Raw genomic sequence first — 27,163 nt, 5'->3', positions numbered from 1 at the left:
TCTTTAGGAGCTGAAGGACAAATGACCCCTCCTGGTTGTGCCCCTGGCCCCTGGACCTGACCTAGGAACCTGGCACCAGAGGCCTGGCCTCTCTGGCCCATGTGCGGTGCTGATGCGCACAAGGAGTGCCGTGCCACGCAGGGGTGTCCCCTGCATAGGGGAGCCCCACACGCAAGGAGTGCGCCCCGTAAGGAGAGCCACCCAGCGTGAAAGAAAGTGCAGCCTGCCCAGGAATGGTGCCACACACACAGAGAGCTGATGCAGCAAGATGACGCAACAAAAAGAAACACAGATTCCCATGCCACTGACAACAGAAGCAGACAGAACATGCAGCAAATGGACACAGAGAACAAACAACTGGGGAGGGGGGAAGAGGAGAGGAATAAATACATACATACATACATACATAAATAGTGTATTCAAATTTCTTTAAAAAATTATCTTGGAAATAATCACCTATTTCCTATATTTGCTTTAAAAACAAAAACAAAACACTGTCTTTCTCCTCCCTTTCCTCTGTCTTTTTCTCTCCCTCTCCTTCCCTGCTCCATTTTTTCCTCGACTTCTCTGACCTTGTCTTTCCTTTATATTGCTGTCTCCTCCACATGCTTTTTCACCAAGGTATTTCTAAATGGACCACCCCATCCACTTGCCTGAAGCAAATAGATCTCTCTCTGTTCCTGGTGTATAACCAGGGTCACAATTGTTGTCTGGTTTGTGCCCAAAGTGATGTTGTCTGGTTTGTGCCCAAAGTGACAAAATTGATGGACTTGTAGGCTGATTTTCATAAACCAGAGTTACCAAGCATTTCAAAAACAGTCTTGTTTTTGCCAAGTAAGGTGAGCAAATATAGGGCTAAGTTTAAACAACCAACAGGAGTTATTTTTGAAGTGATTTCTTCTAAATAAGAGACATTTGAAACTCTCAGAGCTTTCTTTACAAGTGAATTCAAAAGTCATGTATTTTGGTGGTGTCTGCTGATTAATTACGATCTTGTGACACCATGAAAAGCCCTGGTGGTTGGTTTTGTACAGCTGTGGAGAAAAGTAAAGCAAGGCTTAGTGATTCTGCCAACTCTTTCAGGAGAGTGGGAATTCGGGCAAGGGAAGGTATTTTTTTTCACTCCGGCAGTTACCACATTAGAAGCCCCAGCCATACCCATTTCTCCAGACTCTACAACCAGCGGTTTAGGTCCCTGCAGGGGTGTGGTAAAGTGGTGACATTTGAGCTGTTGCTTCTGAAATAACAGATCCATTATTAGAGAAAGCATTTCAGTCTCCACATCGGAACTTGTGTGCATTCTCCTGTACAATTACTATAAAATTACTTCTGTTTAGGGGGAAAAAATAGCCATTAACTGTAGCAAAGAAATCAAAACTTATTTTGATTCTCTAAAGAAAAAGTGCTCGGTATTTATTTGTTGTTGATAATTGCAGATGCCTGACCCAGGAAAACCTGCCAGCGCACACCCATTTAGGTCTGATGATTCTGGATCTGTTTTATCTTGGCCTCTTATTTTTTCTCATTACTTCCTTTTATATCTAACACTCCATTATTTCACTGCTGATAGCCCCTCCTTGACAAGAGAGGAGGAAAAGAAAAAGCTGAATTTGATTGCTTAGAAAGAATCATCTGCAGCTCTGGTGAAGGACATGATAAGGAAAGAAAATAAACTGATTAATTAAAATAGACTTCCAAAGTTCTTGGTGTGTTTATCTGTACTTGCTTTGCTCCACCCACCTCTTCCTTCTTGATTTAGATAAAGAGGCCTGAGAATGAAGGAGTTCTCTGACCTGCATCCTTCTCCTTGGCACCACCTAAGGTCAGAGGAGCTCAGGCACACCCTCAACCACTTTTTTTCTCAGCTGCAGATTTGTACTCCTCACAGAGGCCTTATTGATGTCGTAGCTGAGCGCAAAAAAACTCGCACACACACTTGACTGTGTCATGTATCTGTTGGAACCATGGCCACCTCTCTAAATTTAGGCAGCTAGATAGACAACAGGACCTGTTTTTCTCTGCTTACTGCTAGTATTGCACTGAATTCCAGTAGATAATGCCATGTAAGAATAGACATTATATTCGAGACTCCTAACATCCTAGGGAAGACCTGCTGATAAACCCAGTTAGTTTACAACTATCCTCCCTGGGATTTGCAAAGGCAAGCATTATTCTGGCCTGCTTTTTTTTTTTTTTTTCCCCTTTCCCTCCCCCTTCCCCTTCCCTGCTATTTTTGTTGTCTGTGTCCATCCACCGTGTGATCTTCTGTATCTGTTTCTCTTTTTGTTCTCTTCTCGTCTTTCTCCTCTAGGATTCACCGGGATTCAATCCTGGGGGCCTCTGATGTGGAGAGAGGTTCCCTGTCAATTGTACCACCTCAGTTCCTGGTCTCTGCTGCACTTCACCTTGACTCTCCCCTTTGTCTCTCTTTTTGTTGCATCATCATCTTGCTGCATGATTCATTTGCGTGGGCACTGGCTCACTGCACTGGCACTTGGCTTGCCACATGGGCACTCACCTCACCATGCAGGCACTCATGCAGGCATTCGGCTCACCACGCAGGCACTTGCGTGGGCTCCGGCTCACTGCACAGGCACTTGGCCCGCCACGTGGGCACTCGCATGAGTACTCGGCTCACTGTGTAGGCACTCGGCTCACTGCGCGGGCACTCACGTGGGCACTCAGTAGCCTGCTTCTTTAGCCAAGCCTGTTCTGATGAAACCAGACGTGTAAACCGGGTTAGACTCTCAGGCAGTTAATTTTTCCTATGTTACTAAGACTTTGATTTTTAAAGACACATTTTCTGTTCATGTGAGACTGCTAACCTAGAGAAAAATGTTTGCATTTCTTTACTGAAATCAATGTATAGGTTGTTTGTAACTAATAAGCTCTTACATCAAATGATTGTTGGGTCACAAAACAGTTGCCGTTTTTGGAACTGTACAAGGAACCCAGGACACAGGTATGGATTAAGGATTTCTTACCACTGCTCATTCTCCAAAACCAACATGCTTTTCTGGAAAGAGACCAGAGTCACATTCTGCAGGTGTCTTGTTTTCTTTGAGGGGAACAACTTGAGGAAGCCTAAAAGGGAGGAACTGAGCATTTAAGGAAAATATATTTTCACAGCAGGATATTACTTTTTCTCTCTCTTTTTTTTTTTTTTGGTATAGGTTTTTCATTTGTTACAAGCCTACTCAGACTCCAAACACATAACGAATTCAGACTTTCAGCAGGAGCTAACTGACGTCACTGTTTGTACCAAAGCCAAACTCTGGCTGGCCAAGAGGTATGTTAAAACCCCACATGGGCAAAGAGTTATCAGGGGTTAGGAGTACGTTAGAGAATTGTCGTTTCTAGTTGCAGGGAGTTTTAAAAGTCACTGGCATGAGTTTTGTGAACATACTGGAGTATTCTTTTAGAACTTCGGGTTGTGGTAAAGAAAGAAAAATATTTTCTTGACAATTTTTCTGAAACTGCTGAGTTACTATGGGCATGTAATATGGCTTTATATCTGTCTGTATTTATTAAGCCCTGCTTTGTGCCCAGCTCTGTGTTAATTATTATGGCAACAAAGGCAGTATTTGATTAAATCATGTGGTACGGGCGCCACAGCAATTTGAAAATTAGAGATTGATATAAGACCTGGGTAGACACTGAGGGACAGATAGGGTGTTAATAGGAGAAGGGGTGGAATTTGCCATTTTTCAGGGGGGAGTAGACTAGCTTGAATAAGCAAGGCAAAGAAGGGTGGATACCTATCTTCTTTTCATCCTTACCATCGTTAGTTTTTTCTAACACTGAGAACACTTCCTATATGAAAGAGGAAGGAGTAAAAAGAATTTCTCATTTAATATATAGAATCCTCTCTGTAGCATTGTGTTCAAAATCCAGGTCACAGGACTCTGGCTGTGGTAGGACAGTGCTACCATAAGGGCCTCCTGGTATGTCCTCTGTCGATCTAGCAGTGGTACTCCAGAAGGGGCTCACCTGCCCTCACATTCCGTGCTGTAGGACGCTGCGTTCAATTAAGAGTCAATATATTAACTGCCTAATGTAGCAGCCTCTCTTTTTTATTTTTTCAAAGAATTTGCTTTTGTTCACTTTTGGGCTCCCCACCTTATCTGCTGAGTCAGGCAATGGGCCATGTGAGGCCCACAGATCAGTTTAATTTAATAAAGTATTGTTGAGCACAGACTTTGTGATGCAGAGATATGGAAGAATGAGTCCTGGCTTCAAGGGGATCACATCCAGAAGGGGAGAATGATGTGTAAAGAAATAATTTTCACCCTTTATATGTGTAATAAAAAATGTATGTAATGGGTACAGGAGTAACCCAGAGGAGGGGAGGGGAGGGCCTACATTGAAAGAGCCAGCCTTCGGGAGATGTGCAGAATTGTGCCAAGTGGCCAAGGCAGAGAGGGGCATTACAGGCTTAAGTAGCAGCATGTGCAGAAACATGGCACTTTGCATTGGCATGGTAAGTTTGGAGAACTAAAGGAAGTTAGCCCTTCTAGAACCTAAAGTGTAAGCTGCCTGTGGCAGAGGAATGGGGCTAGAGAAATATGTGGCCACCACACAGCAAAAGTTCCTGAAGGAAACCTTTAGATGAAGGATTCCCCAACACATGGGTGTGGGTGTGTTGATACTTGTCTAAGCACCAATAGCTTTGAACAAGGCAGTTGATAGGGGAAATTCTCTTGTATCTGAAATGCCAATCACATTATGGCTAACCTCTCATTTTTATTTTTATTTGTTTTGTTTTCTCCCTTATATTTAGAAAGTAGGACTTGTTTAAGCATAAACCACTTCCTTTAAGCCCAGTGTCATATGTCTTCTGTGTGGCTCCTAGACAACCTCCCTAAGGCACATTTCCCAGGAGAACAGGGAAAATCAGGAGAACACATTTGTGCTTGCAGCTGTTCACCAGTTAACAGGCAGGTGTTCCTAGTTATTATTTCTGGGGATCAGGAAGACAAAATTCTCCAGAAATGATCCTGTTGAAACCTCTGCCTTCAGGCAGAACTGTCCCAAGACGGACTCCTAACTCCTGCCCTTAAAGTTCTACAAGAAAGGATCTTCTGCCCCCTTTGGTGGCTACTCTTTCATAGGTCTCATAGAAATTCATCATCCTCAGGTCCCTGAGTTCATTTCTTCTTGTTGGATGGAATGGAGTTAGAATGGGCCTCCATGTGGCTCATTGCCTGAGGACAGAGGACTGACCTACCTTTCAGCTTCCTCTGTAGCTGGAGAAGTCCTCCTGGCCTCTTTGAACTTTCCCCAGTGCCTTTAGCTATTTGCATCATCATCCCCCCTCCTTCTGATTTTCTCCATGATTTTTCAGCCCTAGAAAACAAAGGCATGAATCACTGGTAATTCATTGGGTTTCCGCCTTCCTTGCCCAGAGTCCAGGAAAGCCACTTTACTGTTTCCAGTTCAGTCATCTCTCTATTATCCAAGTGTGAATTTTCCATCTTGTGGGTGGCCTGTAGATGGTTCCTAACACCAGGTTTCCTCTTGCTTCCCAACACACTTTTACCAGTATTAATCAGGATGTGTTCAGAGCCTGGAATAGAGTTTGGGAGGAAAACACACTGCCAAAGCACAATGCATTCCAAAGCCAAAGCCATATACCAGCTTTTCTGTATTTCCACCTCATTGACAGGATGACCTTGAGTGTCCTGAAAAGGAAGTTATATAATTGGGATAAGGGATGAAACCTCAGCCTGCCTTATACCTACCTTGTCCCTGAGTTCCTCCAGGAGTGTTGCCCTGGGAGGTGTCTGTCTACGCTAGTAACTCTATGCTCAGGTGAATCCACTCTGGGTCCTAGTGATCCCCTTCTCAAAGTGGTCACATTCTTTCCCAAGGAAGACATAATGCAGAGTATTCAAAATTCAGCTGCTGAAGAGGCTTTTTTATGTCCCTAGAAATTTACACATGAAAGAGGAGTAAATGTTCCCTTGAACCTACTAAGGAGCTCTGTATGAGTATAAGCTATGAAATATTCATGTTATTGCAAAATATATATTGGTTTAAATTTTAACACCAACACCTTTCTCCTGCTCTAATTTATTTGATCATTAACCTGAGCTCTTTCAGTTCAGTAATTAGAAAAACATTAGTGGAGGTGTCTTTTATTTGTCCTCTTATGCCCAAAAAAAGTTTGGAAAAAAAAAAAAAGTTCATTGGAGCCATTGGGTAACCAATTCAGCTTTTAAATTTGACCCTGAAGTTGAAGGCACATAGAGACTCCTGTCGTATGTTTGTGTTTTGACTTTTTGAGATTAATAGGGATTTATATGATGTGATTAAGCAATAGCATGGAGTTGTTGGGGAGTTTGGGGTGATGAATGGCTAGCTGGCAACATGGCGTGAGTAAAGGACTGGGCTTCTGCTCTTACAGGCTGCTTTTCATTCCAAGACGTCAAGCTCTCATGGAAGTCAGCTCGTTAATCCTTCAGGTCCCTTCCTTCCCTCTTTACCGCCATTCTTCCCTCCTCAATCTAGTTCACTGTCTCTCTCATGGTGCAGAGGCAGTTTACCACCTCGGGAAACTAAGCTGACCCAGGCCAGAAACCGAGTGAGAAGAGGACTCAGCCACTGGCCTGCAGAGACCGGCTGAGGCGCCAGGAAAGAGGACTTGGCACAGTCCCTGACATTGGCCCTCTTGGCTGCCCTGGCTATTTGCGGATCCCAGCTCAGCTGTCCCAGCTGGATCACAGGCCCTGCCTGACTAGAAGGAACTCTTAAAAATCCCTGTCAAGTAGGACTAAGGGGAAAAAAGACTCATTTACTTTGGTTGAGAGTTGAAATTACTGTTACGCTGGGCTTAACATTTTCAGAAATGAATTTGGTTATCTAGTATCTCTTTGGTTATAAAAGGAAAAAGGAATATGTGTGTGTGTTTCTTTTAGTAGACTTAGTGAACTAAACAGACTCTTCAGACTAAGTGTGACGGATGGTGTGGTAAATAGGAAGGAAAATGTGTCCTATCAAATTTATTTTCACCTTTCTGGGTATGATTGTGAAGATAGTATATGTTTATAGAAAATCAGTACAAAATTTGGAAAAGAAGAACAAAATGTAAATCCATTCTCACTCCCATCCAGTGTGAATCAATATTATTGGTTACTGGTTTGGTGTAGTTACTTTCATCTTTCCACCCCCCACCCCCCCGCCTCTTTTTTTTTTCAACATAGTTGTTTATACTATATATGTTATAGCTTACTTTTTTCTCTTCAACAGTATCATCAAAGCATTTGCTATTATTATTTTAAACTGTTTGTACCCTATCATTCCTCTCTAGGGGTAATCATTGTCCTATCTATCTATCTATCTATCTATCTATCTATCTATCTATCTATCTATTTTTGGATATACGAGGCGCCAAAAATTGAACCTGGGACCTCGTATGTGGGAAGCTGGCACTCAACCACTGAGCTACACTGGCTCCCCCTGACTTTTTTTGATAATCATTTCTTTGCTTTTCTTCCTAGCTTTACTGCCCATGCATTTCTAAAAATAGAATCCTTTTGCATTTTAGAAATTTCTTTGAAAACATTTTTTTTTTTTTTTAAGAGTTTTTGGTATATACTGTCAGATTGCTTTCCTGAGGGGTATCAGTTTCCTTCCCACCAACAATGCATAGGAGACCTCCACTAACATTTTAACTAAGATTTTAAAAATTAGGCTAAGGAAGCTTGTATTTTGGGGGTGCCTACTCTGTATTGAGTTTTGTATTAGGAGCTTTGTAAATATTATTTAATTAACTCTTCTCAAAACTCCCTTAGTATAAGAAAGTCCACTTTTTTGGCAGTGCAGACAATTGGGGAGTCAAACCCTGTACATAAGACACCCAACATAGTCAGCATTTCAGCTTGGCTTGAGTTAACAGGTAAGGCAAATGGGTAGATTTTTTTTCCATTTTCACTTGCTTACATTGCAGCTCATAAACTGCTGTAGCTCATAAACTGCTGTAGCATTTTGTTGTCTTGGCTCAATAAAGGGGCATCTTGTGGACTCTGCTTGGGGCTCGGCTCACTGTACACTCTTGGCATACTGTACGGTCTCACCAGAGGAATCAAATTGATAGCACATTGGGATCCAATTGGCCATAGATGTGTTTTGTTTGACTTGCACAGGGCTTAAATTTTTTTAATTAGTTGTGGGCACTTAAAAATAGTGAAATTTCACAATAGATCAAGATTTCCAGCTTTTCTTAAAAAACTAGAAGATCTGACAACACCAGGCCCACATTCCCACACAGCCACCATGGGCCTTTCTCTCTTGATGGAGCGTGCTTACTCTGCTTTGCCACCATCTTCTCCTAGCCTCTTCTTTCCTTGCATTATCCTTTTCTTAGAAATGGGAGTTTGGGACTCTTGCCAACAACAATTAGTAGTTATTAGGTACCAAATTGACTAATGGTGAGTTTTTACTCTAGACCAGGGGTTCTTTTCCTTTTTTGTTCCACATACCTGTTTGCCAGTCAGGTGAGAACCATGGACCCCTTATTAAGCCTACTGTGTATTATTTAATAAATATATCACACCTGCATCAACATGTCCCCACAAGAATAATGTTTTCTGAATTTCAGTTCAAGCTCATGGACCTCTGGTTAAGAACCCCTGTTCTAGACAATAGTTCTCAATACTGGTGCTGCATATTAGAATCGTCTGAGGAGGTTTTCAAATTTACCAATGCCAGGTTCCATCCCCAGTTTCTGATTTACTTGTTCTAGGATGGGTCCAAGGCATTGGTAGTTCTTAAAAGCTCCCCTAGAGATTCTAAAATGCAGTCTAATTGAGAACCACTGATGCTTTCTCTTCTATTTTTGTACCTGCCATCTCCCTGAGGGAGAGGAAAAAGGATGAGATGCCACCTGCCTTTCCAAAATTCAGAGTCTGAGATGCACCAGGAATAGAGAGCCAGCTGCCAAAATATTCAAACTACTGAGAGATCGTTGACCCTGTGCTCCTCTGCAAAGCTCAATGAAGTCTGTAGAATTCCAGGAGAAGGCATGGTGGGAATCAGGCCTCATGGAGCACTGAGTTAAACAACAGGCTTGCTAGGAAGCTCTTGCATTTTTCTTCTTAGGCCAAAGATGCATTCAGAAAAGATGGATTGGCTGCTTCTCTTGCCTGCTACTCAGGAGACAGAGCCGCTAAAACATTCCACAGTCATGTCAGTGTAGGGACCATCTTGTAGTTTCAAAAATGAGTGACTTTCTGAGGTTGGGTGCTACCTTGGCAAGGTATCTTAAATTATGTCAGTTGCCCTCGAAAATACCATTTAAACCTGGTACTCTGGTATGGTTGACTGTTGTGGAAGTTCAGGGCACATTTTTATTTTTCAAGGCCTAAATAGAATTAGACTATTCCACTTCATTCAACAAATTTATTTATTGAGTTCTGCTGTTTGCCAGACTATAGTAAATACTGCAACTATTTATTAAAACCACAACTTCAGCATAGAGAGGGCAAGAAAACAGTGTCTCACAAAGTAGAATCCTAGTCCTAGACTTTTAGAACTGGGAAGAGTCATAAAGTTTATTATAGTCCATTCCCACCGCCACACAGATGGGAAACTGCCGCTCAGAGAGGCCAGGCACATTGTCACACAGCAGACTGCAAGTAGCCACTGACATCTATTAACTTTACTCGAGGACTTTGCTCTCAGCTCCTTTTTAGGCTCTTTCTACTGGGCCACAGCACCTTTGTCTGTTCAGGCAGTGTTTTTATGCCAAGGCATTGAAAAGGCTTTGAAAAGTATTCTCTAAGAGTAAGTGCTTCTCAGACTTTACTGTGAACCTGAATCACCTGGCAAACTTGCCAAAATGCAGGTTCTCAGGTAGTGGGTGTAGCTCGGTAGTTGAGCGCCTGCTTCACATACACGAGGTACATCTTTTTAAAAATGGAGATTCTTATCTCCAGTAAGTCTAGTCTGAGGTCTGAGAGCCTGTGTTTCTAATAAGCTTTAGATATTCCTCTACTGCTGGTCCTGGGATTACAGTACATCCTTTGAGGAGCACGACTCAGGGAGCCAGCCATGGTGATCATCCAGTGCCCAATTTGAAATACTCCCACCCTCACACATTCACTCACAAGGGCTTGTTGCTGAAACCTGGCACCACAGGCAAGGGCTGAGGCCACTGAAGGGGTCAGCTAGGAGTCCCTTCCCCATCCATGCTGGGATGGCCCCAGCCCTCTGTGGGGAGTCCGGGCAGTCATCCAGTGGCCTCCATGCCTGGGCTAGGACCAGTGCATTACTGGCATACAGTAGGTATTTATCATTTTTAAAAATAACAGTGATATTCTGGTGAGAAAAACAGGCTCTCAGGAATAGAAGAGATCCCAAGGTTACTAGAAAAGCAACCTTGGGAAATAAATTTTTACATAAAACAGTGCTGATGGGGAATGATATGACAGAGGTAATTTTGTTGAGCACCTCACCTACTCTGTGTGCCAGATCTAGTGATCTGTTACCCCAAGTTAATTCTTACCTGTAAAATGATAAACTAATTGCCCATTCAATTCCCTCTACAACTTCCCCATCAGGGCTCCAGACATTCCCTAGCCACTATTTCCTGTGCTCTTCTCCTTTCTCCATCCTCCTGGCACATATACTTCCAGTTACTTCTCCATCTCCCTCTCTGTCTACCCCCTTATCCATACTCCCATTTGTTCTCACCATTTTCTTTCTTACTTGTCCCCACTAAGCTGAATGGTGTGTGTGCTCCTCAAGGTCCTGTGGATTGAAATGAGTAAGGAAAGTGTGCTTAGAGAAATGAAGCTCTTTAAGCTTTGTGTGGTAATCCGAGTTCTCCCCAAGGGGGTCTGTGGCCAGCTGCAGAAGTTCTGGTTTAGGATACGGTTTTGCTTTTCAGCTGAAGACAGCATTTATTTTCTAACCACCAGATGTATTCTTCCAAGAGGCTAGATTACAATTCCCAGGCAGAAATACTGGGGTTTAGGGCTGATTCCATTTTCCCACAGCCCCTTAGCCCCTTCCCACATCCCTTGTGCCTTCTGTATTAGCCCCCTCCCCAAGGAAGAGGTCCTTCTTTCTAAACTACTTGAAGTAAAGAAATCAAGAGAGACCTCAGGCTTTTGCCACAGCTGTAGGTTGCCATTGCACTCCCATGCCACTAAAATTAATCCAGTCCAGAAGAATTGTTGAAATATTCAGATGATCATGTGGCATTTTAAGGCTTTCATTTGTGGTCCCTGCCAAAACTTTAAGGGAAGCAAGTCTTAACAGGGATGGTTAGTTACATAGCAAGTTTCCAGGCATTGCTGGGAGTTGTGTTTTGCTTTTGGTTTCTCTCTCTCTCTCTTTCTCTCTCCCCCGCTTCCCTCCTTCTCTTCAAAATAAAAGTTTTCCCAGTAACTACTCCCTGCTTTTAATTTTAGGGGGAAAAAATGGGGAGGATGATAACTGCCTTTCTTTCAACTCCCAGATTTTACTGGGGAAGGGGTTCTCATTAGAAACCCTCTTTAGTCCTCCATCTCAGCCTACTTGAAGTCTCCTTGAGTCTAAGGCAGACTTAAATGATGAGAGAAAAGAAGTTGGTGTGTTTTAGACTTGAGCTTGTTGACATTTGTTTGCTCCCTTTTAAACTTTTCAGGAATGCATAAGGTCATGGTATCATGGGATGAGATCCTGTTTTACTTTTCAAAAGCAGAAAGAAACTTTAAGTTATTACATTTCAACCCAAACCAGTGAAACAAGGTACAAAACATCTTCTTCATTAGATACTCCTATTAGAAGTACACCCTCAAGTCCTACAGGAATAAGCCGTTTGAGAAGAAGTGAAGTTTGAAATTATGTGATGTGCTTTTTGTTGACAGGCTAAGCTTACAGAAACTAGACTGGGTAAAAGCATACAGAAGTGATCAACATATTAAACTGAGCCTTTGAGCAAAACCAAAGTTTCTTCGTGTTTGAGAGAGAAGTAAAAATAGTCTTTACGCAACTGCACACTAGGAATTCAACCCCCAACTGCTGATACGTTTTTTTTTTAAGATCTTATTTTATTTATTCACCCCTCTTCTTTGTTTGCACTTGCTGTCTCCCCTCTGTGTTCATTCGCTGTATGCTTTCTGGGGAACTGAGCCTGGGACCTCCCATCTGGGAGAGAGGTGCTCAATTGCTTGAACCATCAGCCACCTCTGCTCCCTTCTTTGTGGTGTCTCTCATTGTGTTTCTTCTTTGTGTGTCATTTTGTTGTATCAGCTCACCGCACCAGCCCATCGCGCCAGCTTGCCATCTTGCTTTTCTTCTCCAGGAGGCACCAGGAACCAAATCCAGAACCTCTCATGTGGTAGGCAGGAGCTCAATTGCTTGAGCCACATCCACTTCCTGCCTTCTACTTTTTTTTTTTTTAAAGATTTATTTATTTAATTCCCCCCCCCCCCTCCCCCGGTTGTCTCTTCTCTGTGTCTGTTTGCTGCGTCTTGTTTCTTTGTCCGCTTCTGTTGTCGTCAGTGGCATGGGAAGTGTGGGTGGCGCCATTCCTGGGCAGCCTGCACCCACTTTCGCGCTGGGCGGCTCTCCCTACGGGGCGCATTCCTTGTGCGTGGGACTCCCCCATGCGGGGGACACCCCTGCGTGGCAGGGCACTCCTTGCGCGCATCAGCACTGCGCATGGGCCAGCTCCACACGGGTCAAGGAGGCCCGGGGTTTGAACCGTGAACCTCCCATGTGGTAGACGGACGCCCTAACCACTGGGCGAAGTCCGTTTCCCCCTTCTACTTTTTAAGTATGGAAATCTGCAGACCTAACCTGGAGATGGTAATTAGTCCAATAGAGATCTCCGAAATATCTGTCTTTTCCACTTGTAGCTGTTGGCTTATTGGGGTATTGCTGTTGGAAGATTTGGGCAATGTTGGGCAAGAGAGTGCAGGCTTTAAGTACCTTCAACACATTTTCATAATATTATATAAAACGCTCATCTAATGGTTTGATTTTTTCTTAATCCTTTAGATGTAACATGTTCCACCTTTTGGATAAATCAACACCTTGGGTACCATCAATAAGCCAATCACTCCCAGTGAATTTAAGCCACCTCAGAGTTGCCAGGCAATATAGTAGGCACAGTAGGGAATATGGAAACTGCATAAAATCTTGTGTCTGTTTCAAAAACCAAGTGGGGAAGACAAGTAAAAGCAAGTAAGAATTTGGTAAAGGCTGAAATTAGGTCAAATAATGTTGGGGATGCTGAGAAAGGAGAAATAAATGCCAGCTTGTGGGAGCAGAAGTCTACTAGGAAGAGGTAGAAGTCTTTATAGGCTGGGTGAGATTTAATTGTCACATAAGGTTAATTTTCTTAGAATGGAGAATGAGCACAGTTATACTGATATAGAAGCTGTTGTTAAGTAAATTGTGAAGGTCTCGTTGCCTGAGCACAAAGAAAGAAGCTTAATACAGAGCTCAAGCGTTGTGGGAACCTCACTAGGCATAACTAATGAAGTCTCTGCTGTCTGAGTTTAGCTGTAGTCCAGTCTAACTGAAAAGAGAGAGCCTATCCATGCGAAACAATGAACCAACAATGAAGTACATATGGAAGTTCTCATTTTTGAGTACATATTAGGTATAAGAGTTCCAAAATGAAAGTGGACTGAAATAATCAGGGAAGGCTTTCTAGAGGAGATAGGCATTTGAGATGGGCTTTAAAGCATGGATGTATTTACACACACCAAAAAATGGTAGACAAAGAGCATGTCAAGGTGGTGGGCAACATCTGCAATGGCAGACCTGAGGGAATGCGTGTGCTGTCTTGTGGGCCAGTGAGGAAAGAGAGCTGAAGACGCAATGTTGTGTTTTGGAGAACTGTATAAGATTTGATAAGAAAGCAGTTGTAGAGGGACTTAAATGCCATCAGAGGAATGTGGACTTGCCCCAAGAATTGAGAGGAAAGCAATAAGCGCAGGCTCACCTTGTAAGCAACTGCTGTCTGTATGCACATGAGATCCACTGGAAAGTGTCTTAAATCTTTCCAGCCCCCCTGATGATGGTCATCAAAATTTCCAGCCTTTCCTGGTGGTTAACACTAAATGCTCCCTAGTAGCAGTCTACCAGCTCTCTAATCCAGTGGACTCCTTTCTTCAAACAGAAGCTCAAGTGGAAGTTCAAGATGTTAAAGATGGCGGTGGACTTGGCCTAGCGGTTAGGGCCTCCATCTACCACATGGGAGGTCCGCGGTTCAAACCCCGGGCCTCCTTGACCCTTGTGGAGCTGGCCCATGCGCAGTGCTGATGCGCGCAAGGAGTGCCGCGCCACGCAGGGGTGTCCCCCGCGTAGGGGAGCCCCACGCGCAAGGAGTGCACCCCGTAAGGAGAGCCGCCCAGCATGAAAGAAAGTGCAGCCTGCCTAAAAATGGTGCTGCCCACACTGAGAGCTGACACAACAACAAGATGACTCAACAAAAAGAGACACAGATTCCCGTGCTGCTGACAACAGAAGCGGACAAAGAAACAAGACATAGCAAATATACACAGAGAACAGACAACGGGGGGAGGGGAGAGAAATAAATAAATAAATCTTTTTTTTAAAAAAACATATTAAAGATGTTGGAAAAGGTAGATAAGGTTCAAACTAAGATAGACGCCTGGAGGCCCACCTACATAGCTTCTATCAGGAGCTCCAGAAGGAACTTTAGAGGACCATCCTGCCTCCTTGTTAGAAAATACTGATCTTAAAAAATAAAGTCTATTAGTTTTGAAAAAAATCAATCTAACCCAAACCAACATTTTCTACAAATAGGAAGTAGATTTGGGGGCAGGTGACTTTTTTCCCTGCTTGACAGATGTGGCTGACTGAGAAGATGGCTCAAGTCAGGGATGTAAGTGTGGGGTTTTTTGCCTCTTATCCTGTTTCCTTCTTGCTACTTAGCCTGACCATCCTCACAGAAAATTCTCCAACCCCATTCCCTTACGCAACCCAGCACCCCCTCCCAGGAGCAGCCCTCCTTGATCAGGGCCCAGGCTCCAGATCTTTTTGCTGTCAAAACTTAGTTATTCTGTGTATTTGCAAGGTGCAGTGGACGTGCCACAATGATGGAAGAGTTTGTTGATGGGGAGGGGTGGCGTGGGTGGGGTCGGGGGTATATGGGGACCTCATATTTTTTTAACGTAACATTTAAAAGAAAATAAAGAAGAAAAAATTTAGTTATTCTGGACCCATTCCTCAGAAATCTACTCTTGGCTGGTTACTGTCACATAATCTAACCAACAAATCCATGCTAACTGTATACTAAATTCCAATATGTAAATAAGCTAATTCTCCTGAGTCACACAAACTCTCTTTTAAAAGTGATCTTTTGGAGACAGTACCTTATCTAAAGTCAGTGACTCATGGCAGACATTCCAGAAACATGCAGACCTGGCGGAAACATTTCTTTAGGCCTTTTCTGCATCCTGCTTCTCCACCCCCATGGTGCACTGACTTAGCTTGAGTCCTGTGTGGACCAGGCTCTAGGCTGCCTCTGTGAAGGCTGCGGAGAACACGGGCTGGTCTTATGTGAATGGGCCGAGGCAGCTGCTCAGAGAGAGATACTCAGAAACCTCACTTTCCTTCCTCTCATCTGCCAGTGATGCCCAGGCTTCCTGTGCGATTCGACGGGCCTGCAGGCCTCTTGAAATAGCATCTTCCCAGGCAAGTTCAGGAGCTTCTTCCAAGCCTCCCTGAGCCAGAAGGCGCCTTCATAACCCCAAAGGCCTTGTGTGCCGGGTGACCAGGGAGGATCTCTTTAAGAGGCACTTGGTACGTAGGAAAGCCGCCAACCTATAAAGGCACTGTGCCGAAGTTAAGGAGAGGCGAAGTGCACTTGAGGCTGGCAGGGCTGGGCCCACCCTGGCTATTAACTCACAGGGTATGGCCTGTAATTTCTTTGGGCCTCAGTTCTTATAATCTGTAAAGTGAGAAGGTCTAAAAATGAGGGTGTGAAAAAGATAATGTGGGGAGGACATGGTGAGTAATGAAGGTAAAAATACAAAAGAACTAAGCAAATACAGGAAATATTTGTTGTGAAAATAATTAAGGCTTTATCAACATAATAGGCCATATTTAAAATATGCCTTTACATTGGTCCTCAGCAAAAGCTGTACTTAGAACCTTGTTTTTCACCAGATTGTCTGGACAAAGCGCCAGAACATGGGGTTGTTGGTGTCTTGCAAACCAAAATACTCTGTTGTTTGGCATGATGTCTCACTTTGCATCTGATTGTGTTTGAGACACAGTGATACAATTTGTTTGTCTTAGAAAACCTTGATTCTATTCTTGGTTTTGGCCCTGATCTTGGGCAGGTCATTTAAGCTATAGGAGTTATTTTCTTTATTTGTAAAAATAGGAATGCTAATGCCTGCTTTTCTTCCCTCTTAGGAATTTTACAAAGATAAATCAAAATAGGAATTTTCTTTGAAGATAAAACTTTTAATAAAAGGCAGTTGCCATTTTCGTTATCATTATTACTGTTATTGCCAGAGAGCTAATTTCCAAATGTGTAGTTAGCCAAGTTCACATTAACCCACTTCTGTTGACTGTGCTGTTAGATGTATACACAGACTTCTCTTGCAGCTTCCAGAAGCTTTCATTGACCTTACTTATTTATCCTTTTTTTTTTTTGTCCTAACTCCTAGGGAGAAAGAAGGCTTGAAAAGAAAGGAGACTTCTGTTAGTGTTCTATAGAATATCTGAAGCTCTGTATATACTCTAAGCCTCAAAGTATACAGTGAAAGTTTTCTCAAATACCACTTTTCTCCCATAATTCCTAGAACATAGCTTATTAAGTTATTAACCAGTACTTTCCCTGGCAGCATATTAAATTTTACTTTTAAACAAGTCATGGGGTGGGGAAGTGGGGGTAGGGAGGAACATGCATCTCTCGTAAAAGGAATAAAAAGCATACACCCTCTGAAACAGTTTCTCCCGGCTTTGAGCAAATCCTAAGCCCCATGCAAGGTCTCTTTTTCATCTTTCTCTCCTCATAGCTTGAGTGTTCATGCATTAATGAGATAAAGATGCCTAATAGAAAGATGGGAAAATACGTGGGCCTCTGGGGGTGTGGGTGGTTCTCTGAAAATGCAGGTGGGTTCTTGTGGAGGAAAAAGGTAACTCTGTGGCATTGAGTGGCCTTCCTTTCGAGCAGCAGCACTCCAGGGAGAAGCAGAGGAACCTGCTGCTTTGGCCCTAACCTGAGAAGGGGACCACAGCGCCTTCTGTAGGATCCCTGGGCTTTGCTGCGTGCCCACCCAGAACCCTGGAAAATGGCCAATGTGCTCTGCTTTCCCAGATGCCACCCCAGCCACCAAGCCTGCGTTTCCAGGGGAAGGCCAGTGTGCTTTAAACCTGCTTGGCAATTCAGTGAGAACCCCATAAACCAGCCAACCACCAGGGAAGGATGCATTGGATAACTTCACTTTAAAAGGAAAATCCAACGAGGAGGTCTGTGGGCCAGCTTGTGTGTGTGGGTGAGAGTGTAAACACTTGCAAAGCTCCAGACCAAGAAAGGCTGGCTGGTTGTTGTAGCATACCATAAAAGCACGCTTCTGCCGTCCCACCCCACAGGGAATGCAAGGTAAACGAGCAGTCCCAGGGAGGCAGCTGGCCCTGCATGCTGCTGCCAGCTGGCCCCATATGCAGATCTGAATTCTGGATGTCATAGCAAGAGAAAAGAACTTGCTTAAAAATATAATATTCTGTAATTTATGACCATTTGGCACCTTAGTTTAAACAAATCCCCTATTTTTCCACAGAATCCCATATGACCAATGCTTGATTGTCTGCCTGGGGGCTATGATCAAAATGGAAATCAGAATGTATGGGAGAGGTTCTATTTATTTAATTTTTACTTCCCCATTTATATGGCTTAATGTGGCCAGCATCAAAGAAGCACCTCATAGCTCCTAACCACAGCCGCTCTCCCTTTTATAACCAAATGTAAGGAGAGGTATCTGGTCTGCTGACAGCTACCCCTGCAGAGACGTTTTCTGCCTTGGACTACAGGGATGGCCAACCCTCTCTGGTAGGCCAAAGGAAGGTCAACAAAATACCTTCCGTCTTGTGAGCAGTTCAGATTGTTCTAAGAGGATCAACCTTGGTTGTTATAACCAGGGCTTTTAAACATGATTTTAGCATGTTGAAGCATGCTTTAATCATGGCTGGGCATGTAGAAAGTGGGGGCATCATGGCAGGATGTGGGATATACTGTTTTTCCCTCTCCCTCTTGTACCATTTTCCCTTCCCATTGTTCCTTTCTCTCCTTCTCCTCCCCCCTTCTCACCTGCCTTTTCACACCTTATTTCCCATTCGCTTTCTCTTTCCTTTTCTGGTTTCCTTCTCTCCACCCATTTGGGGCCTGCTGGTGGTCTCCAGGACGTTACTGTGTTAACTCTGCTGCTGGTTCTGTGGCACGAAGCTGCTTGTTGCTCATTAAACTTGAGAACAAGTGTGATCTCAATGGCCTGTGTAGGAGCTGAGCTTAGAAGCTGTGATGGGCCTCTGCTAGGACTGGAGACTCAGAGTCATTCTAAGGCCTTCAGGCCTGTCAGCTGCACGTTTGATTTTCCAGTTTTCCTTCTTCCTTTTGCTCCAGTGAGCCCTCCTGCCTGGATTTCATTTCATCCAAAGCCTGAATGCTTTCTTCTCTCCAGACCCTTCCTTCATGACATTCCCTCTGATTGTTTTATGTGTATTTTGTTTTTCTCCACATAACCCACTCCACCCCAAAAAGACCATAAGCTCTGCAAAGCTCTGAACTTTTATACCCCAAATAGGATATTCCCCTTGGGTGTTCAGTAAATGTTCCTAGATTTATAAAGTTCAGCCATGGGGCAAAGTCAGGGTTCCGGGGCAGTAGTTTCTTGGGGACCGGAATGACCCCTGGATGCTGCTTGTTGAAGTCCAGGGCAGATCCCAAGCCAGAGTTCAGGTCTCCTGGCTTAAAGACCTTAGTGACCACTGCCAGGGTAGAGCCAGAACAGCTCTGTCCAGTGCTCTGAAGGTGGCAGTGAATTCTTCTGGCAGAGTTCATTCTGTGCAGAGTGAATCTGTCTTCCAGGGAGCCTCAAACCATCGAATGGGGACCAGAGCTCTCTAGCGCGGCTTGGGCTGAGGGGGTCCCTGTGAGGGCTTCATGCAGTGATTCTTTGGAACTTTCAGGGCTCTTAAAGGTCACTCCTGAGCTCTTCCATTTTGGACCCCTGTTCACTGCTCCTTTATCATTTCCTGCTGTCCCTCCACCCCACTTCCCCTTTGCACTTCTTGTTACTGTCCAGACAGATCATGTGCACAAGTCTTTGGACATCTGCCTCCTCTGCTGGGGACACTGTCCAAGGTCTGCCTCTCAGACTCCTCCTCATCCCCAGCTCTTTGTCAAGGCACTGACTCACCCAAACAGATGGGGTGGTTCTCTCTTCCACCATCCTTACCTTTTATTCTGTTGACTGCCCCATTTTGACAGCCACTCACAATAAGAAACACGTTTTCCATAGGACGTAATATGTGTTTCTGTGTGCTGCATGTGTATATGTACACATATGCACACACCTCCACACATACCCAAGAAATCTTACACAGCTTGAAATTTTAATAATATCTATGAACAGTCTGCAAAAGAACTGCAATAGAGAGGGAATTTACTCAAGATTTATCATATATAATTTCCAGGAACATTAGTTTTCAGTGTATCACTGTCATTTTGGATACCAAACATAACCCTATTAATACCGTTCTGTATAATGTAGGGTGGTTTATTACCTGAAAAAGAAAAGAAAGAAGTCAGAACAAATCAATTGATAATTAAAAGATTTTTAAATTGTTGTATTTCATAGATTATATCTTATATCAAGATAATTTATTAAAAGTTCATTCTCAAATTAATTGAATATATTATTTAATTTATTTTATATTAATATATTTATATAATTGAATATAGCATTGAAACAAGTTATCAAAACCATGCTTGCCCTTACTAATTGTGATATGTTCTCCCTGAGTATATTTTCCCCTTTTACTCCCTCCTTTCTTCTCCTCTCCATCCCCTCCCCTCCCCTCCCCTCCCCTCCTCTTCTCTTCCGTTCGGTGATCTCCTCCTGTCTCATGACTTCAAATCATCTAAAGGTCAGTGACCCCCAAAATGTATATATTTAGGCTTTACTATTTCCCTAAGCTCCAGGCCTGTCTACTCATCCACCTACTTCTTTCTCTTATGCTGGTCACCACTCTCTAGTTGATTTCTTAACCAATTAAATGGGTCATAGCCTACAGTTCGAGAAACACTATTCAGGACTCTAAGTTCCTTGAGGGCAGTGACTGTGACACTGAATCATTTCATTTTCATATTCACAATTCCTGGCACTATTACAGGCTTTCAGTAGGCTCTTAGTAAATGTTTTCTGAATGAATAGACCTCAGTTAAAAAGATCTACAGCCACTAGGATTCCGGAAGCGACAGGAAGAACGAGTAATTTATCACAGACTTTCCAAGAGCTCCTGCTGTCCTCTACACACTAGGACCATTGTGGATGTGTCTGGGCAGCCCTGCTTTGTCTGCCCTGCCTTCTGCCGCCCTCCAGCTTCCAGGAGCAAGGGCAGGAGGTTTAATGAAGTTCAGAGATTTCCTGAGGCAAAAACATATTAATCAGGTTCCAGGACAGATAATTGTCAAGTGAAAAAAGGAGTAACAGAAACCAAGAGTCTTACCAAGCCTTTCATTTAATTTCATATATATAAACTTAGCCCCCATAGTACCTGATGCTTACTCCTTCTAAAACCATTATTAGACTTTTTTCAGTCCATCTGTTAGACCCTGACCACTTCTGATTTTTTTTTTAAACACTCTAAATCTTCTTTATACCATGCCCTGTGCCCAGCTTTTTCCATTTTGAAGGCAGAAAAAATCCCCAAGCCCACCAAACCTGTGGCATGATTTCCTGTCCATCTGGATTGATCTTCCCCAGGATTTCATTCCCATCATCAAAGTGGCTTGACAGACTGAGAACAAACCTCTGGCTCACCCTGAACTCACACTATACCATTCCCAAGTCAGAACAAACACCAAGTAATAGCTAGAGAAAAAGGAAAAGAAAGAAAAAAATTATTTTTCCTAACTTAGAAGCCAGTTCAGAATGAAGCCCAACTCTGTGATTCCAGACAGGGATGTTATGTGGCTGTGGCTGTCCTCGAAGGTGGAGCCAAGAACAGTGGGCTCCAGGCCCAAATTGCTCTCTGAGTCAGTTTTGAAGGAAAAGCCATGGATGGACTCCTTTGTTGCCCCAGATCATCTCTTTTTCCTGGAACCCAAAGCCAGAGCGTTTGAGGGTGCCTCCCATGATCCTGCTAACTGCATGAGACTGGCCCCACGCCTCACAGTCAGAGGGGTCCGTAAGGAGTCCCCAGAGGCCAGCAAGATGGTCAGCCTGTGCCAGGTCCAGGGAAGATGCAGAACACTTCAGCCCGGCAGGGGGCTCTAAAGATTGCCAACCTTTCTTTTCTTCATGTGGACATTTAAAAGGAAAATTAACTTAGCTGAAAATCTCGTGGAAATGAGGCTCCTCATCCAGCCTTGAAAGTCAAACCAGTTTCCTGAAAACTTCCCTTTATGGCTCTGTATGGCTCCACTGACAGAAGAACATCCAGGACAAGAAGCTCTGCCTCTCTGTGGCCACATAGGAGCAGGCAGTAAATTATTACACTGAGGAACACCAGTTCGCATGAAGTATTCCATTTCCTGAAAGCCTGACCTGCCTTTCTCCTGTCCTCCCCTTAACACATTTTCTACTGTTCCAAACTGGTTTCCCTCAGTCACTGCACAGACCAAAGGAATTCTTTCCCACATCTATTGCCCCCTCTCAAAGTGTCCTTTCTTGTCAACTGTCTATCTAAATTGGAATTACATCTTCATAAATCCTCTCTATTTCTCCAGTCTACCCTTTCTCTTAATTTCTTATATTCTGTTCCAAAATTTGCCTTTGTTTTTGCCATATATAGACAAAGTTCTCTGAGGTCAGAAACTGTCTTCTGTGTACCTCCTCATACCACTTAACTGAAACTGGATGCATAGGACACATTCCTCCTGCTCTCTGCAGGCTCTATGCCAAATCTCTGATGGCACATTGATTTATCTGTTCCTGAGCTAGCCTCCAATGTCAAGTTTTCTGGTTTGCTTTCCTGAGTGGCCCTTCCTTTAGTGGAGGGATCCCCCCACACACCAAGTACTGTAGTTGAGAATGTGATCACTAAAGAAGTTTTCACAGATTGAGGGCTTTCAATGGTAGGTGGAAAAGTAAGGCAGGAAATTAGACCTGGAAAAACTGAATAGAGACAAAAAATAGAAGCAGGACTGGGAAAAAACAAAATACCTTCCAAAGAGATAAAAAGTTTTAAACATGGAACTGTAAAAAGTACTAGTAGATGGGAAGCGGTTGTGGCTCAATTGATAGAGCATCTGCCTACCATATTGGAGGTGCAGGGTTCAGTACCCAGGGCCTCCTGACCCATGTGGTGAACTGGCCCACACACAGTGCTGCCGTGCACAAGGAGTGCTGTGCCATGCAGGGGTGTCCCCTGTGTAGGGGCACCTCATGTTCAAGGAGTGTGCCCTGCAAGGAGAGCCGCCCTGCACGAAAAAAACACAGCCTGCCCAGGAGTGATACTACACACACGCAGCAAGATGATGCAACAAAAAAAGCAACACAGTTTCCCGGTGCCATATGACAAGAATGCAGGTGGACACAGAAAAACACACAGCGAATGGACACAGAGCGTAGACAACAGAGCAGGGGAAGGGGAGAGAGAGAAATAATCTCAAAGAAAAAAAAGTACTAGTAGGAAAATATGGAATTTTAAGTATAATCCTAGAGAAGAGTAGGACTTTGTAAGCATGACCTAAACCCAGAAGACATAAACAAAAAAATTAATGTATTTGAATACATAAAGCTAACATTTCTGAATTGCAAAAAAATATAAAGAAAGTTAAAAGACAAATGACAAACTGGGAAAACATATTTGCAACACATGTGACAAAGGGCAGATTTCCTTTATATACAGAGCCCCTACACAACAATAAGGAGAGACCAACAACTTAATAAAGGATTTGAGCTCAGTTCACAGGAAAGGAAATTCCAAAATTTTTGAACAGATCAATTTTATTGATAAATATTTATAAAGCATACAGTTCATCCAAAGTATATAATCAATGGTATTTGGTATAAATATAAAGTTGTACATCCATCACTTTAGTCATTATTAAAGCATTTTCATTATTTCAATAATAATAAAAAACACAAAATTCTTCACCTCTCAATCTCCTTATGTTTTCCTTGCTGTACATAGCTGCTGTTTCTGGCTATTTATCAAATGTCTTTTAAGCCTATGAAGGGATAGTCATAATAAAATAATTGCAATTTAAAACAATAAGTTTTTTCCTCCAGTTATCATCTTGGTAGAGGATCAAAAGTTTACTAATGCACTGTGTTCCTTAAGTTGTGGGAAATTGTGATTCTAAAATGCTGTTGGTAAAAGAGTAAATTGGTACAGCCTCTTTGAGAGCATCTTGCCAAAATTAAATTTTCAGTGTACAAATGTACATTGAAATACAATGTACAAATAGCAATTTGGATCTAGCAATTCCACCTCTAGGAATTTTTCCTCAGGATTCCCATTCATATGTACAAAACTGATGTGCAAATATATTTATTACAGCATTGTTTTCAGTAGCAAAGTATAATATCTTAAACAATCTGAGTTATTTTGAGATAGATAATGAAATGGAGCAGTTTGTAACCATTTTTTAAAATGAGGCAAATCTCTTTTCTCTTAATAGAATACCCAAAATATATTCATGAGAAAAAGTAACGCTCAGAACTTCGTGTGTAATAAGCAAGGATTTATGTAAAAATACGCAATAGCTATGGATAAATGCTTGTAAATGAATAGAATGTGCCTGGAAGGATACACTAGGAAGTAGGAATGGTGGTTGCCTCATGGGAATAAAATATGAGCAGGGACTGAGGCAGGGAAAAGGGACTTGCTTTGTATGAATTATTTTTATACCATGTGCATGTTACCTATTTTTTAAAAACCAATTAAAAAAAATAGTTCGGCATAGTTATGAAATTAGGCCATGCCTAAAGTATCCATATCAGCTAGTGGTTACAGTAAGAAAGAGGTGGAATCTGGGAGCAAGCAGATTATGTTGTAAGTGAAACCAGTCAGTGGGGCAGAAATGAGGCAGGTCAACAACAGAGACCTTGAAATATGACATTTTTGCTTCGAATCACAAGGATCCAATATGCTAGTGCATATGCCAGCCTCAGCATAAGGGCATCTCTTATAAAGAGAGTAAGCTTTAGGGACATGATAGAACTGTTGTTTACGGGGTATGATAAGGATGAGTTTAGGGGTAAAGCCAAAGGAAAATCCACTAGCCAGAACCCTGCCAATTTCAGTGCCATCCCCTAACCTTATGTCAGAGGCAGGGGAGAAGGGTAGGGAATGAACATTTGTGGAGCATCTATCATGGGCCAGGCACTGAGGTGGGCATTTTAAGTTTGCTATGCCATAGTGAAATCTCACAGTGACTCACTGTGAGCTGATATTGTAGCTTCTGTTTTACAGATAAGGAATCTGATTCAGGTCACAGAGATAGTAAGTAACAAAACCAGGATTCCAAACCCAAGTTTGTCTATACTGTTTTATCTACTTGTGTTCAATTATTAGTATACCAAGGAAGTTTTGGCCGTTTCCATGGTCAGTATGAACTGTGGCTCAGAGCCAGGGACCCATTGGTGCTCCTCTCAGAAGAGTCTTCCTTCCTTTTTCATCTAGACTTCAAAATCTAAACCCACTTACTTTTTCCAGTGTGTGGTTCAGAGAGTAAAATAAGCTGCTCCATTTATGGAAAGAAGGAAAAATTCCTTTGATTGGGATAGAACGTTAACTCCATTGTTTGTTAATGCTCGTGTGTTTGTTGTTCAGTGCATTATATTACACCCATAGGTATGGTTTATCATATGTGAGTACAAGGCTCCTTCCCCAAAATGCTAACTCAGTGATTTTTATGACCAGTGATTTTTTCCCCCTCAAATTTGTCTACTAAAGAGGGGAATCATAGAATACAGTTCCTTTTTTCAAAATAACTGATAGGATATTGGATTTTGTTTGTTTGCTCTGAGCTTATTTTATTTGGCATCAGAGCATAAAGTTTTATCTGTCTTGTCCACACATAGTTCATGACTCCACCATATGCCCTTAGATTTTACTTTCTCGCTTGAGTTGCTGGTGTTCTTTTCATTGATGATTGTCCATCTTTTTTTTTTAGCTTCACAATTACTCCTTGAGTCCCTTGACAGGCCTGGTAGAAAATATTCATTTTTTTTCCTTCATGTGAGCAGGCCTCAAGGAGAGAAAATAATTTATTTTCTGTTCTTTACCTTTCTAGGCAAAATCCATGTTTGGTGACCAGAGCTGTGTATATTGATATTCTCTTCCTATTGACTTGCTACCTCGACAGACCCACAAAGGGCAGCCAGCCAGGTATGATTCATAGTTATGTCACATTTTGGAATGCTTAGAGGTCTTTGAAATATAGGTGGGGTTTTGAGCAGGTCTGCCATATACTCCCCACCCTCTACTTTTGTAAGACTAACCACTCATCAAAATTGAACTGTCATATGGTTCCCTCATAAAGGTTTATCAAGGAAACCTGTCCTTGTTGAGTTGGAAATTTGCTGTTTATTTTCTATTTGGTCATTCAAGGAAGAGTGCGAACTCTTCTCAGATACTTTCTGTGTGTCTAAGACCTTGGCTCTTTTCTGTTTCATGCATTTTCTTGGAAGGTCGTCATTGTCAATAACTGAGAGTTCATTTTGCTTCATTCTGAGATAACTGAGATAACTGAAGTGGGGCATTTAATGCTAGAGCCTAGGTATTTGACATTGTGCCTTAAATCCTTCCTTACACCAATGCATGTATGAATTGCTACCTCAAGCTCTGACTTCATACATGTTCTTTGGTCATGTGTGATTCTGGTCCTGGGTCCCAGATCCATGTACACCTCTTCTGTTTTAATCTGAATTCACAAAGTGCTTTCCTTGAAATAAAAGGAAGAAGGGCTACTCCAAATTTTAAAAAAAGAAAAAAATTCATGTGTTTACACAAGAGGCCGCAGGAAGTGCTGTACATACGTTCCAGGCCACAGACTGAAACTGATTTTCATCAACACAAACTGTAATGCAGGGTAATGAGCCTGCAACTGGTTAAAATCAGCCCCTTCTAATTGATTAGGGCTGTGCAAAGGAGGCTACAATTACAAAGTCAGATTCTGAGTACAAGCAGGCCAGACTTTCCTCAGTTACATTAAGTCTGTCAATGATTTGTTGTCTTCAGTAAATACATTCAGTCTGTCGTAGTCCAGCTCTGTCCATATGGAACCCTGTTTCCAAAGTCAAACCAATGTAAAATGCTTGGGTGGGGGGATGGTGCTAAACGGCCTCTCCCGGATCCATGTGTTTAGGCCCACACACTGGGCTCCTGTGGCCACGTAGAGGTGATAAGAACATGCCTCAGCCTTCACCAGCTCTACATCTCTGGATGGAAGTAGCGGTTCTATCTGTTTGGTAAAATAGACTCAGTTTTATAGCTGTAAAATGCCCCTTATTTATACCTGTTTTCCCAACGTAATTATTACTGTTACCCTCTTTTACTCTTCAAAGCATCCACATTTGGACTATAAATTACATGTTTACCCTAGATATAAGGACCTGAGAGTTGCATCCACTTCATTTTACATTTGAGCTACCTGAGGTCCAGAAATGATAGATTATGATTCACATGTTGCCAAGTACATTTTTTTAGGTTATCACCATTCTAAATTTCAGTTCCAAATTCCAGCTAGTACTTCTCTGATTATGTATCTATAGGACCTTGGCCATTAAGGAATTGCTCACTACTCACAAATCCATTCACTGGTATTCTCTCAGACTTGTGTGTTTCTCTATAATCATTTATTTACCTGAACTGAGTTTTTCTTGATTTAGTGACATCATTATTCCTTGTCTGGAAGTGTTAATTAACCCTTTAGTATTATAAAATGCCTTCTTTCTCCCCCATATGCTCATCCTTTACTGGGCTGGGCTCCTCCATGAACTTTGGCCTTTTGAAT

General features: G+C 42.6%; 1 protein-coding gene across 4 annotated transcripts in view; it reads left to right on the top strand.

Moving 5' to 3' along the window:
- The window catches only part of THADA (THADA armadillo repeat containing), a 383,919-nt gene that overhangs the window by 271,932 nt on the left and 84,824 nt on the right, over nucleotides 1–27,163 (top strand). For all 4 annotated transcript variants that reach the window (XM_012524133.3, XM_058278477.2, XM_071208795.1 and 1 more), the window contains 2 exons: nucleotides 3,174–3,289; nucleotides 25,442–25,536. In XM_012524133.3, the coding sequence (XP_012379587.1) occupies nucleotides 3,174–3,289; nucleotides 25,442–25,536 (211 nt within the window). The remainder of the gene's footprint in view (nucleotides 1–3,173; nucleotides 3,290–25,441; nucleotides 25,537–27,163) is intronic.

Source organism: Dasypus novemcinctus, chromosome 17 (genome assembly GCF_030445035.2).
Source record: "Dasypus novemcinctus isolate mDasNov1 chromosome 17, mDasNov1.1.hap2, whole genome shotgun sequence".
In the NCBI taxonomy this organism is placed as follows: domain Eukaryota; kingdom Metazoa; phylum Chordata; class Mammalia; order Cingulata; family Dasypodidae; genus Dasypus; species Dasypus novemcinctus.
The sequence above is the reverse complement of the archived record's forward strand: the minus strand, read 5'-3'. Positions and strand labels throughout refer to the sequence as shown.